Source organism: Pelophylax lessonae, assembly GCF_965119305.1.
Source record: "Pelophylax lessonae genome assembly, chromosome: 2".
NCBI lineage: Eukaryota > Metazoa > Chordata > Amphibia > Anura > Ranidae > Pelophylax > Pelophylax lessonae.
The window spans coordinates 395,061,138-395,074,294 of NC_138769.1; the positions used below are offsets into that span (position 1 = coordinate 395,061,138).

The 13,157-nt window shown below is 43.2% G+C and overlaps 1 protein-coding gene across 1 annotated transcript in view; it reads left to right on the forward strand.

Annotated features, from left to right (window-relative positions):
* Positions 1-13,157, forward strand: part of RFFL (ring finger and FYVE like domain containing E3 ubiquitin protein ligase) — a 114,993-nt gene that overhangs the window by 58,138 nt on the left and 43,698 nt on the right. The window contains exon 2 of the mRNA XM_082244310.1: positions 5,337-5,512. Coding sequence (XP_082100436.1) covers positions 5,345-5,512 — 168 coding nt within the window. The 5' untranslated portion in view covers positions 5,337-5,344. The remainder of the gene's footprint in view (positions 1-5,336; positions 5,513-13,157) is intronic.

Here is a 13,157-nt window from a genome sequence, read left to right on the forward strand (position 1 = left end):
GCCGGACCGATGTCCTAAAGTAGTTTCTGCACTACTTTTGGCAACTTCAGGGGCTATTTCAATAGACCTCTGTGCATGAACCCATACAAAGGTCTTTCAAATCGCCCCCAGCTTGCACCGAAAATACAGGTTTGAAATTGTGCAAATTCAGCTGAACTCACATGAATACAAACCAGTGTTTAATGTGAACGCACCCTAAAACCTGGAAGCTGATTGGTTTCTATGCAAAGCTGCCCCACATGTTGTTACACACTCAAGTTTTCATAAGTAAGCCATATTGTGACAGTGGCAGTGTATACTAATATATGGTTGCTGACCATGTTAACTTGTAGCTTGGCAGTTGTGGGGCTTGTTTTTACGATTCATTGCCCACCTGTAAAATGAGTCAAAATGGTGTAAATGCGGCCCCTAAAGTGTATGCAAAGCATTCTTCATTTTGGATTAGGATCTCTGGTGGTTTTACTGCTGTCCGTGTCCCTGATGGGGGACATTAACCACCTCAGTACAGAACACTTTCACCCCCTCCGCGGTCATGCAACACTGTACCCAAATTAAATGAGACAGAGCTTTCTTTATTATTTTTTTCTATGAAAAAAAAACCTTTTTTTTTTTTTTTTCTCTTTTCGTTTCTGTTAAGTTTTGCAAATAAACTTCTCTTCATAAATTTAGGCCAAAATCTATTCTGCTACATTTCTTTGGTAAAAATGGACCAAGTAAGTCAGTGTTTATTATTTAGTCTGTAGGATAGTTAGTCTATAAGCTATGGTATATTTGAACATTGATCAATCCCGATGTACTGATGGCTTCCTTTGAGACCCTAAAATGCCAGGACAGTACAAATAACCCCCAAATGACCCCTTTTTGGAAACTAGACAGTCTAAGGATTTTTGTAAGAGGCATGGTGATTTTTTTTTTTTTTTCCTGAAGTTGTAATTGTTTGGAAAATGAAGAAATTATTTTTCTTTTCTCAATTTTTTTTATTTATTTTTTTTTTACTTAGTCCCCATTCACACTGGGGCGACCTGTGAGGAGTCCTGGTCGCCTCACAGGTCGCCGTAGGTCGCCTTCCATAGGGAAGCTGCGGACCCGTTCTAATAGGTGCGACACAAGTCACTCCGACTTAGAAAAAGGGTCCGGAGCTTCTTTGGGGCGACCGTCATAGACTTCAATGTTATGAAGTCCGCGCTGGCCGCTCCGAGGTCGCGGGGCGAGCAGCGCGCCGCGACCTCGGAGGTCGCCCCGGGAAGTAGCGTCGCTGCTATGTGAATGGGGCCTTACTGTCACCAGTGCAGTACAGCATCATCATATAACTGGCATGACTGTTATCAGGGTCACTGACTGGTATGTCAAAGGGAAAAAAAATAAATAATTTTTGTTACTTATAGTGACACTCTATTTCTCTGGGGAGATGGTCAGGATTTTTTTTTTTATAAAACCCTGAGCCTCGGTTCACATTTATGCGATGCGGGAAGGCTGCGAATCCGCAGCCTGTTCCCGCATCGCACACGCACCCCCGGCAGTTCACACTGCCATATGCGATACGCTGGGGGTGTCAATGTAATGTTAACGACACCCCCAGCTTGATCGCATATCGCAGTGCGATCGTGCAGTTCGCACAGGATCAGATCGCACAAGTGTGAACCGCTGTGCGATCTGATCCTGATGCGGCTGCCAAAAAGGGTCCCTGTGCGTGTTTGCTGCGGTGCGAATTTAGCCATACAAAGTGTATGGCTAAACTTGCACCGCACAGCCGATCGCATGTAATGTCGGAGCAGTGCACTCCGACATTACATGCGAACCCCGCACACGCACAAGTGTGAACCGGGGCTGATTGCTTACAACAGTTCTAATACATTTTCTAAGCAATCCTTTGGCATCCATTCATATGTTGTGTTCTATTCTGAAGCTCTCATTGGCCACAGCTATCCTATGTTAGATGCACTGTGATTGGCCTTGTTTGGTCAGTGATTACATGGTACAATTTGAGATCAACACAATAGTACACGATGAATGGCTATGAATGAAAGCAATTCATTGTGTACAACTCTCATGTGATCTGCTGTGATTGGTCAGTGATCACATGGTACCGGCAGCAGCCCTGTACACTGATTTGTCATTCTCTGTGTCCAGTGGATATGACGTCCACCCAGGATGGTGGCGCTCACGCTCGGCCATCATTGTACTACAAGGCTGGTGGGTAGCGGTTAAACCTTACTATTTGTCCTGTGATCATTAACTCTACTACAGAAAGTGATGGAAAATCCAGTATTTTTTAGATGTTGCGAAAACAGGAGGTAAGGAGATCTTTCGGAAGGGGCACTTGTTATAGTGAATGTAGTCTAAAAGGAGATCTGCCGTCACTTGGTAGAGATTTAAGCCAGCCATACATGGATCAAAATTCGGCCGGTTTAGTAAGAACCAGACTAATTTTGATCCATGTATGGGCTAGCTGGTTGTACACAAGGAAATTTATTGATCAACTTGTGTACAACCAGTCTATCAGGCTTATCCCAAACGATCAGTGCATTTAGCTTTTGCCGGCACCACTAATCGTGTTCTGCCGGCATATCACAGTAGCGCTGTTGGAAGGTGTGTGTGGGAGTATTGGCACGTTTCTATTTAGTTCAACCTGCGGTTTGAATGAAAAAAATGTATGGCCTGCATTACTTTCACTTCTTGTGTCTCTGGGACAGGAAGAAAAGGAGACACACCGCAAAAAAAAAAAAAAAAAAAACTGGCAAGGATTTTAACCCTTCCATACTCTCTAAAGGCCTACCAATCGAAACATTTATTAAAGCTATACTCCATATTTGTTACACTTTACATAGTTTGAATGAAGGGAAGAGATAGTTATTTATAATGTTTTACATAGCTATACCTGTAAAAGGGGCCAGTCTGAAGTACTCTAGCAGGACTTAAAGCATTCCCTGCTAAACGGCTTCTGGGCATGCCCAGAAGCTGTGCAGGGATGCCGCGCCTGCACCGGAAGTGATGAGCAGGGCCGGGGCAGTGCATTTTGGGACTCCGACGTCATGGAAGAGGACACGAAGAGGGACGCTGCGGCTTCAGCTGCCCACACCTGAGATGGCAGCCCTGGAGAAAAACTTTTCAAGGGAAGTATTCTTACAGGTAAGTGCGACCTGGGACAGTACAGAGGCTATCCATTGTGGAATGTACTACTGTGCCCTGACTGTCCTGGGTTTTTTTTTTATCTAAATTTGACCCCCGAGGCCGGAACTCCATTTTATTTTTATGGCTAAAGGTCCACTTTAAGCATGTCCATGTGAAGTCCTAACTCCACCTTTTTAGACCAAGTCAGATTTTTTTACAGGGTGTAACACATGGGTGCTCAAACTGTGGCCCTACAAGCTGTTGCGGAACTATAAGTCCCGTCATGCCTCAGCCTTTGGGAGTCATGCTTGTAACTGTCAGCCTTGCAATGCTTCATGGGACTTGTAGTTCTACAACAGCTGGAGGGCAACAGGTTAAGCTCCCATGTAACGTGTTGCCAAATAGATTCCTTTAGCCCCACAATGGCCCCCCTGTGACAGCATGCAGGAATTCTTATACCCCAAAGCAGATGTCGCTTTTGAGCTTTATGATCCTCCGATCTGTGAAAGGAAAAACTACAGCTACCTTCTGCTACCATGGCAGACAAGCGTGCAGGTCTTAGTGGCACCCATTTACAGTGATTACTGTACTTGTAGCCCAGTGACACTTCCTGCAGTTCTTCATCCGAAAAGAAAGCCCGTTCCTTTTACATATCTCAGTAGCTAGAAGACGTGTAGCCCTAGCCGGATTTTTTTTTTGGAATTTAAATTATCTATTTACAGTTCTCTGTGCCGTTTTCTCAACTATGCAAAAAATGCACAGTTTCAAATTCGTAAATATTAATATCTTTAAATATGTGATTTATTGTTTTTGTCTTTTTATGTTCAGTATCTGAAATTTTTGAAGATCATGTTGTGTTTTGTATATGCTAATAATTTTAGTTTCTTTAATTGAAAATATTGCCTTGATAAACATTTGCACACCAAACATTAAAAATGTTGTTTGGTCTTCTAATTCTGTTGGTCCCGACCTGTCCTACACTTTCAAATGTGGGCCTTTTGTAAAGTTTCAAGGCTGTAATGGGTAAATTGGCACAATTGGTTTGGCTGCCTGTGGTGCAAGTGGAGAGGCAGTGTCTTAACAGGTTAAACATCTCTGCATTGCGTAGGTTCCTATTTTGAACATCTCATTCTGATTTTGAGAATGACCAAACAACAAATCACAGAAAAATGTGCTTCAGTGTATACAGGAATGCTCATGGAGTTCCACCCCAGTGTTGTCATAGAAGTCATTTGTTGTCTCTAACAAACACAAGGCATTGTGCTGCAACCATTCACACCTTAGAAAGATGATAGGCTTGTAGAAGACGATAAAGCAGGCTACTCTGCCCTAAGACAGGTGGAATATCAGAACTTTGTACTAAAGGAGAAAAACGGGACACAATAAAAACTAAAAACAAGCTTTAAGCCTGAGAGCTGAGCGATCACTTGACCACGTATAATGTGAGTTATTTTTATTACAAAGCTATACATTTCTTTTATATTTAATTTTGGTAAAAAGTGATACTCAATTGGTATTTAGCAGCTTTGTACACTTTGAGTATTATTCAAGGAGCATGGGTTTTAAAGGCAGCACAGGAATAATATAGCCTTTTTTAATGTGGCTGCTGATCACGCAGTGCTCACTAGTGTGCTGGACAGGAGAGGGGGCAGGAGTGGTTGGCTCAGGCTCTCAGCCGCTGATCAGGATTCTGGGTGGATCCCAACATTGTTGTTGGGTTACATCAGGAGAGGGGGTGGGAGTGACTGTCTCAGGCTCTCAGCTGCACTGAATGGCTGGCTGAGACGGCTGCTGATCAGGAATTTACCTGGATCCCAACATTGTTGGGCTATATCAGGAGAGGGGGTGGGAGTGGCTGGCTCAGGCTCTCAGCTACACGGTGAATGGCTGAGACAGCTGCTGATCAGGAATCTGGCTGAATCCCGACATTGTTTGGCTACATCAGGAGAGGGGGCAGGAATGGCTGTCGCAGGCTCTCAGCCAATGATCAGTCTGGGTGTATCCCGACATTATTGTTGGGATACATCGGGGGGGGGGGGGGGAGAGAGTGGCGGGCTCAGGCTCTCAGCTAAATGGCTGAGAGTGTGGCCATTCAGGAATCTGTGTGGATCCTGACATTGTTGACATACATCAGGAGAGGGGGAGGGAGTGCAGAAAGTATATTTGGAAATCAGTCCAGTTTTTATGAATATTTATAACTGTGATGCTTTTTTTTTTTCCGGCAGGTGTGATTATGTGGGCTGCATGCTGTAATTGGTTGTGTGTAGATACTGGCCCTGAAGAGGTCCCACCCAGCAGTAGAGCATCGGACCGCTCCCATCAGAACGTCAGAACCTCTCCTCCGGTTACAGAGGTCACCTGCAGAGCTTGCGGTACTAGACTTCAATCCACTACAAGGAAGGTAAATACTAAGACTGTCCTTAAAGCGGAAGTACAGCCTAATATCTTAAATTCTCCCCTGCCATCATTGTGAGCGGAGTTCAGCCTTGTATCAAAATGAAAAAATCCCAGTTTTTTTCTCCCTTTTTTATTTTGCAGTTTTAAGTGCTGTCACATGACTTCAATCCCTCTTCCTGCTGAATCCAAGAGCAGCAAGTGGGTGTGGTTAATAGCCAGTGACATCAACTCCAGGGAGGGACACTGTTCCTGTGTAGCTAGTGGGCGTATACAGAATGGGAGGAGCTGATCATAGGTTCCCGCCCAGTGTTCTCCCACCAATAAGGCTGCATTGTACATCCTAATTCATGAGAAAATGCAGAAATAATTCACACAGGGAAGGCGCACATATACAGTATAGCTGTGCTGGACTCCATAGGAGAAGACAGCTGGACTGGGGGTGGGGGGGTCTCGGCTCAGTCTACAATGATCATAGACGGGCAACCACACTAAGTCTACGTTTCCACTAGTGCGACTTATAATGCAACTTTGGATACACAAGTCGCATGACAAGTAACAGCCCATTGATTTCAATGGCACCGTTCCCATCTATGTGACTTTGAAAATCAGCGACTTTGAAAAGGTACCTGTACAACTTTGATCCAGAGAGGTAAAGTTGAATCAAGGCTGCACTCCAAAGTTGCACTTTAGCCTAGTGGCTATATTTCCACTAGTGCAACTCTTTAAGTTGTGCGATTTAAGTGCGACTTTGAGTGCAGCTTTGATCCAATGTTACACTCTGGATCAAAGAATAAATTCCTTCTCTTCCCCTATTAAAAGCACCTCCCACAGTTCACATAAGCACTGGCTGGGCACACAGTTGACCCTTTCACCCCTCTTGATAACCCCTTCCTACCAGTGTCATTTAATACAGTGCATAGATCACTGTGTTCGTGTCACTGGTTCTCAAGAAGTGTCAGAATGTCTGCCGCAATATTGCAGTCCTGCTATAAGTCACTGATCGCCGTCATTATTAGTAAAAAAAAATAATATCCCATAATTTGTAGACGCTACAACTTTTGCGCAAGCCAATCAGTATATGCTTAGTTGGATTTTTTTTTTACCAAAAATGTATGTAGCAGAATACATATTGGCCTTATTTGGTGAAGAAATTCTATACATTTTCATAATTTTTTTTTTTATTGGAAAGGTTTTATAGCAGAAAGTAAATACTGTTTTTTTTATTTTTTTTAAAACTTGTCGGCCCTTTTTTGTCTATTGCTCAAAAAGTAAACGCAGAAGTTATCAAATACCACCAAAATGCTCTATCTGTGGGGAAAATGACTGCTTCTGCATTACATTTTCTTTTGCACTGACAGACCAGCCCTGCAGATTACAATTAGAGTATGTGGCTCTCCTAGTGCGGGCATCACTAAATGGCGGACTGCGGGCCAAATGCGGACCGCGTCACTCTCCCATTCTGACCGCCGCAGTCCCGCCATTTAGGAGCCTTTTCTTCCCCATGCTGTCACTCTGTAATCCTCACAGAGCCGACAGTGAGAGGTGGACAGTTCTGGAGGGATGGCGGTGCTGCCTGAGGTTAAGAAGTGGGTGATTGGCTGCTAGCATGAAGGCCAGTCCTAGCAGCCAATCCCTAGCTTGCAATACACGCCTCCATCCAGACAGCGCAGCATGTCTCCCTTCGATCTGTCTGTGTAAGGTAGGACAGTGAGGGAGATGAAGTTAAACCAGGCTAAGGACTAAATTGGGGGGGGGGGGGGCAGCTGAGGACTGTAATGTGGGGGAATACTGTAAATATGGGCAGAGGACATTACTGTTAAAGCGGAGTTCCAGCCTTTTCACTCACCTGTCCAACGGTCCAGCGATGCGGCCGCCCGAAGCCTCGATCCTCTCCCTCTGGTCTCGGCGGCGCCCGCATCACTGCTGTGGGCACCCGGCTGTGACAGTTTGCGGCTTCACAGCCGGGTACCCACTGCGCATGCGCGAGTCGCGCTGCGCGTCTTGATTGGCCGGCAATCTTCTGGGACCTCTGACGTGTCCCAGAAGATTGCAGGGAGGGATGGGGAGAGGAGAACTTCCGTTCAGGGCGCCGCGGCGCTCCGAGCGGAAGTGGGAGCGGGTACCTGTCAAAACTAGGTCCCCGCTCCCCCCCAAAAAAAATGACATGCCAAATGTGGCATGTCAGGGGGTTTGAATACCTAAAGCGGAAGTTCCACTTTTGGGTGGAACTCCGCTTTAATGGGGGTTGATGTCAAGGAAGTGTGAGAGTACTACTGTGAAAGGGGTGGAGGGGGGTGATATAAAGGGGATCTTGATGTGTAGTGGTGGACCGAGGACGCTGATGTAGGAATGGGTTAAGATCTGTGAATGTGTATTGGGTATACACACATTTTGGGCTGCACTGCTCGCAAGAAACACAGAAAGAAGTCCTTTACCTTTTTTAAAAAAAATTACGCCACACCAAGCCGCATGGTGCTGCAGCAACATGCCGTTTGGCGCACGTGAAAATGCGCAACGGTACCGACATGATATTCAGCCTTCTGCTAGAAGAAAATTTTAATGACTGGACCTCGGTGAATTGTAATTCAATACCCCTGTCCTAGTGTAATTACTAGAACTGGGCTGTCAGTGACAGAGAAAGGAGTACTGTACTGAGAAACCGTGCAGCAGGAATACTCTGCTCATGCTGGCACTGCATTTGCCCCAAATGCAGAAGATAGTAAGTTTTGCTTGTTTTCAGCACTCGCTGCCTCCCTGGCACACAGAATCTCAGAATGCCAATCCTGAGAAGCACGCACATGGGCCCCCTTATTATGCCAGCTTCCCTAGAGCTGTCCAGGTTGCAGGAGAAGGCTGTGCCTCAAGCTGTCGTTAACGGTTTCCTACTGCTTCTTAAACCTAACTGGGGCAGGGAACAGAAATGTCTCATTCTGATGAGGTCACTGACATCTCAGTTTATTCAGGCATGAGCGGCAACAAACATTCTCTGCCTGATGGTCCCTACCATTTTACCCATATGGGCCTTATTAAAAAGAGCAGTGCCAAATGTATTCTGCCATTTATCATATGGAGGTAAAAGATGATTTTACCTGTGTATAGTGTGCTAGGGAAATGGGTTTTAAATCCTATTGCATGGCCATGAAAAGCCATTAAAAGTATATTGGGATTTTCACTGCACCCTTATCCAAGTGTCACAAGTTCCAAACACAAATTGCTTAAAGTTTTACTTCTGATACCATTATTTCTCTCTGGCAGTTATTCCTCCTTGCTGCCCTGTAAAGGAGATGATCTGATGTAACAGACTCTACATGTCAAAAGGTTATTGTTTTTTTTTTTGTCCATGTAATGCTGAGTAATGGCATAAATGACTTGCATTTGATGTAAATGCCATTTAATTTCTTTATAGCAGCCACTCCTACCTAATGTCCAGACATAACCCTGCTCATGCAAACAAAGCTAGTTTCAGTGTTCCACAAAAAGCATTTACTGTATCAGACATACACCAGTTATACTGTGCTTGTCTAATAGGCTGTACACTATATAACCTAGTAATGCATGTTGTGCTCTGTACAGTTTATGAGCAAAAGCAGTCAACGTCCATGCATAGCTGTATTGTCAAACCGTGCTGTGCCAAGCAGTACTTGTGTATCTTTAGTTGTCAACTGAAAGTTGTAATAAAAACCAAAACATTTATTATATTGCAGCTTACATTAGATGGGGTGGCTGTATTAGATTTTCTTTTAGGCCTTTTTCCCTCCCATTTTCCCCTGGTAATCTGGCTAGTTACACACCACCTGTATTACAGTGCCCCCCTTCTGGATGAATGGGCACAGGGGGCGCTTTTGGACAGCTGCATTGTCAGTCTGGGGAAGTACTCAGGTTTAAATACACTAACAAATTGAAGCCAAAGCACCTAATATTTTATTAGCAGTTACAGCAAGCCGTTTTTGCTTTTTTTTTTGAGTAAAGTTTTTACGTAAATTAAAATCTGATTGTTGTAAGCACCCCTGCTAAGCGTTAAATGGTTTCTCTAATAGAGCCAGCCTTCAAAATACTATATTTGCAGTGGATGATTCCTCCATCCGCGCTGGGTACTGTGAATGGAGGAATCTGTGTTAGATTTTTTATTTTTTGTAGGCTGAAAGCAAAAAAAAAAATCTATAGCTGTATGGCCAGCTTTACAGTATACATATGTTTTATTAGGGAGATCCATGTGATCTGTTTTTTTTTTTTTTTTTTAAGACTGAGGTAACAACTACCATTTATTGTTTGACATACGCTCTCTTCTAGGGAACCATAAAGTGGCTGCCACATAAAGTTTGATATGTAATTATCCCTATTTCTATCAAATGTAGGAACAAAATTTTATAATGAAGGTATACTGGACAGCCACTGAAATATCTAGTGAATGCTTAAAATGAAAAGACACACTAAGAGTGGTTTTGATAAAAAGCATAAAACAAAAAGTGAATACTTAAAATGAAAAGACACACTAACACTAAGAGTGGTTTTGATAAAATGCATAAAACAAAACTTTACTGGACATCAAAATGCATAAAGCTTCTTACACATAAGTTACCATAAACATTAACGAGACTCAAACATACAGTATCTCACAAAAGTGAGTACACCCCTCACATTTCTGTAAATATTTTATTCTATCTTTTCATGTGACAACACTGAAGAAATGACACTTTGCTACAATGTAAAGTTGTGTGTGCAGCTTGTATGTATAACCGTGTTAATTTGCTGTCCTCTCAAAATAACTCAACACACATCCATTAATGTCTAAACCACTGGCAACAAAAGTGAGTACACCCCTAAGTGACAATGTCCAAATTGGGCCCAATTAGCCATTTTCCCTCCCCATGGCTGTTGTCCCAGAAGGAAGCCTCTTCTTAAGATAATACAAAAGACAGCCCACAAATAGTTTGCTGAAGACAATCAGACGAAGGACATGGATTACTGGAACCATGTCCTGTGGTCTGATGAGACCAAGATAAACTTATTTGGTTCAGATGGTGTCAAGCGTGTGTGGCGGCAATCCGCTTAGGAGTACAAAGACACGTGTGTCTTGCCTACAGTCATGCAAGGTGGTGGGAGTGTCATGGTCTGGGGCTGCATGAGTGCTGCCGGCACTGGGGAGCTACAGTTCATTGAGGGAACCATGAATGCCAACATGTACTGTGACATACTGAAGCAGAGCATGATCCCCTTCTCTTCGGAGACTGGACCGCAGGGCAGTATTCCAACATAATGGCCCCAAACGGACCTCCAAGATGACCACTGCCTTGCTAAAGAAGCTGAGGGTAAAGGTGATGGACTGTGGCCAAGCATGTCTCCAGACCTAAACCCTACTGAGCATCTGTGGGGCATCCTCAAACCGAAGGTGGAGGAATGGAAGGTCTCGAACATCCACCAGCTCCGTGATGTGGACATGGAGGAGTGGAAGAGGACTCCAGTGGCAACCTGTGAAGCTCTGGTGAACTCCATGCCCAAGAGGGTTAAGGCAGTGCTGGAAATAATGGTGGCGACACAAAATATTTACACTTTGTGACCAATTTGGACATTTTCACTTAGGGGTGTACTCACTTTTGTTGCCAGCAGTTTAGACATTAATGGCGGTGTGTGAGTTATTTTGATGGGAAAGCAAATTTACACTGTTATACAAGCTGTACACTCACTACTTTACATTGTAGCAAAGTGTCATTTCTTCAGTGTTGTCACATAAAATATTTACAAAAAAGTGAGTACTTTTGTGAGATACTGTACACTCCTATTCCCAATATCCCAAAGAAAGGTCAAATAATACTTAACTCTGGCAACAGTTTGCACTCGATATCTGGAACAGGACAGTGAGGAGGTTTTTTGCTGCATGCTTTCCTTCCACTGCTCCAAAAACCAACCTCTCAAAATGAACCTCTTCCCCATCCTTGTGACTCTATAGTCCTGTATACCAGAGACCACCCACAGGATGTGGTCATTCCTCTTGACCACTCACTCGGTCGTTTTGTGGTTTTTGTGAGTGTGACATGGCTGCACTTCCCCCAAAACCACATGGTCAATTGGATATGTGGCAGCCATCTTTACACATATCAAAGCTCACCAAACCACCTGTGGGTGAGATATTATTACACATGTATGGGAACATTTGTCATGAATCAGTTAAATATCCACAACTGATACACTTGTACTGTAGTTCTTGTTTGAATGGAGCAGTACACAAATACATTTTGTGCTTAATGGGAGCAGATTACAGTACTTTAGTCCTGGATATTCTGTGTGATGAACTGTGTTAATGAATTTTAACTCCTTTTGTTTATAAAGTTAATCCTAAGATTGAAAGTATTCATGAATCTGAACAGTTAGGCGGGCCATACACAGGGGGAAATTTCTTTCCTGCAACCACGGGTCGCAAGAAAGAGAGAAATTTATTTGATTCCCCTACCAACACAGTGTTGACACTGGAATCCCTCCTGCTGAGTCATTGTGTTCTCTCTGCAGGGAAATTAAAAGTAACATCTGGCAGGCCTACTTTTACCCAAGTTGATCATCTCGGTACATTCAGCCTGCCCGTTCATGGTTCGAATCACCAGGAACTGACTGAGATTTGAATGGCCAATGGGTGGCATTATACTGTAAATATAGATATATGTATCTATACCCGTGCCGTGCTAATGGATGTGGTAAGAAATCATAAACTATGTGAAATAGTGAATGTTGTAGATAGCCTTTGATAACGTCCTCTGGGAGGGACGAAACACATCAGATGACTGTGGGTGGTGACTTCAGTTCCAGCTGGTGACACACAAGTGGCGGCATACTTCTAGTTCCCGGTTTTATGCTTGTTTTACCTTGAACAAAAGTGAGTGCAATATTGTGTTTAGTATTTTAATAAATGGAATTATGCTATATATTCCTCCTCTCTACTGGCATTATACTATACACTAAGGGAATCCGCACCCACAAAACAAGGAGCTCTGTTGGAGGACTACTAATCCCAGCATCTGAGATGTTTTGCAAAGTGCACATGACTTCTGTTATGGGAGTCTATTGCAGCTGGTGAGTGAGTGGGCACATAGAAGGGGAGCACGGACTGCACCAATTTTGTTTATAGCATTTGGCACCTCAGCACTTTAAATATGATGAAACTGCAATAATTATCACCTATAGGATGGACTTTTATTGATTTTTGAATTTTAATATTGTGTGTATATATGAGATTATGCTACCATTTACACATATTCAGTTTTATAGTGGGAGCGCCCTTTTTAAGCATGTATATTTGGAATGCGAGTTTTTGAAGGATGAGTAGTAAAGTCAATGCAGAAATAAATTATGACATCATGCCTTATCTCCAAGATATGATGTTAAATATGAACCCCAAAAAACAGTCCTAAAAAAACAAAAAACAGGAATTTTTTTTTTTTATTATATATATATATATATATATATATTATAATACATTTGGGTAAACTGGCTGTGTGCAGTGGAGCCTTGGTAGTCACAATAGAGGATTTATTTTTGTGTATTTAAACCTTTGACTATTGATACCCACATACTCTACACATCATTTATCTCAAGCCTGAAAATGAAAAACCTTTGTCTGTTGCGACAAACAAAACAATGGACTGTGCAGCAGCCCAAAA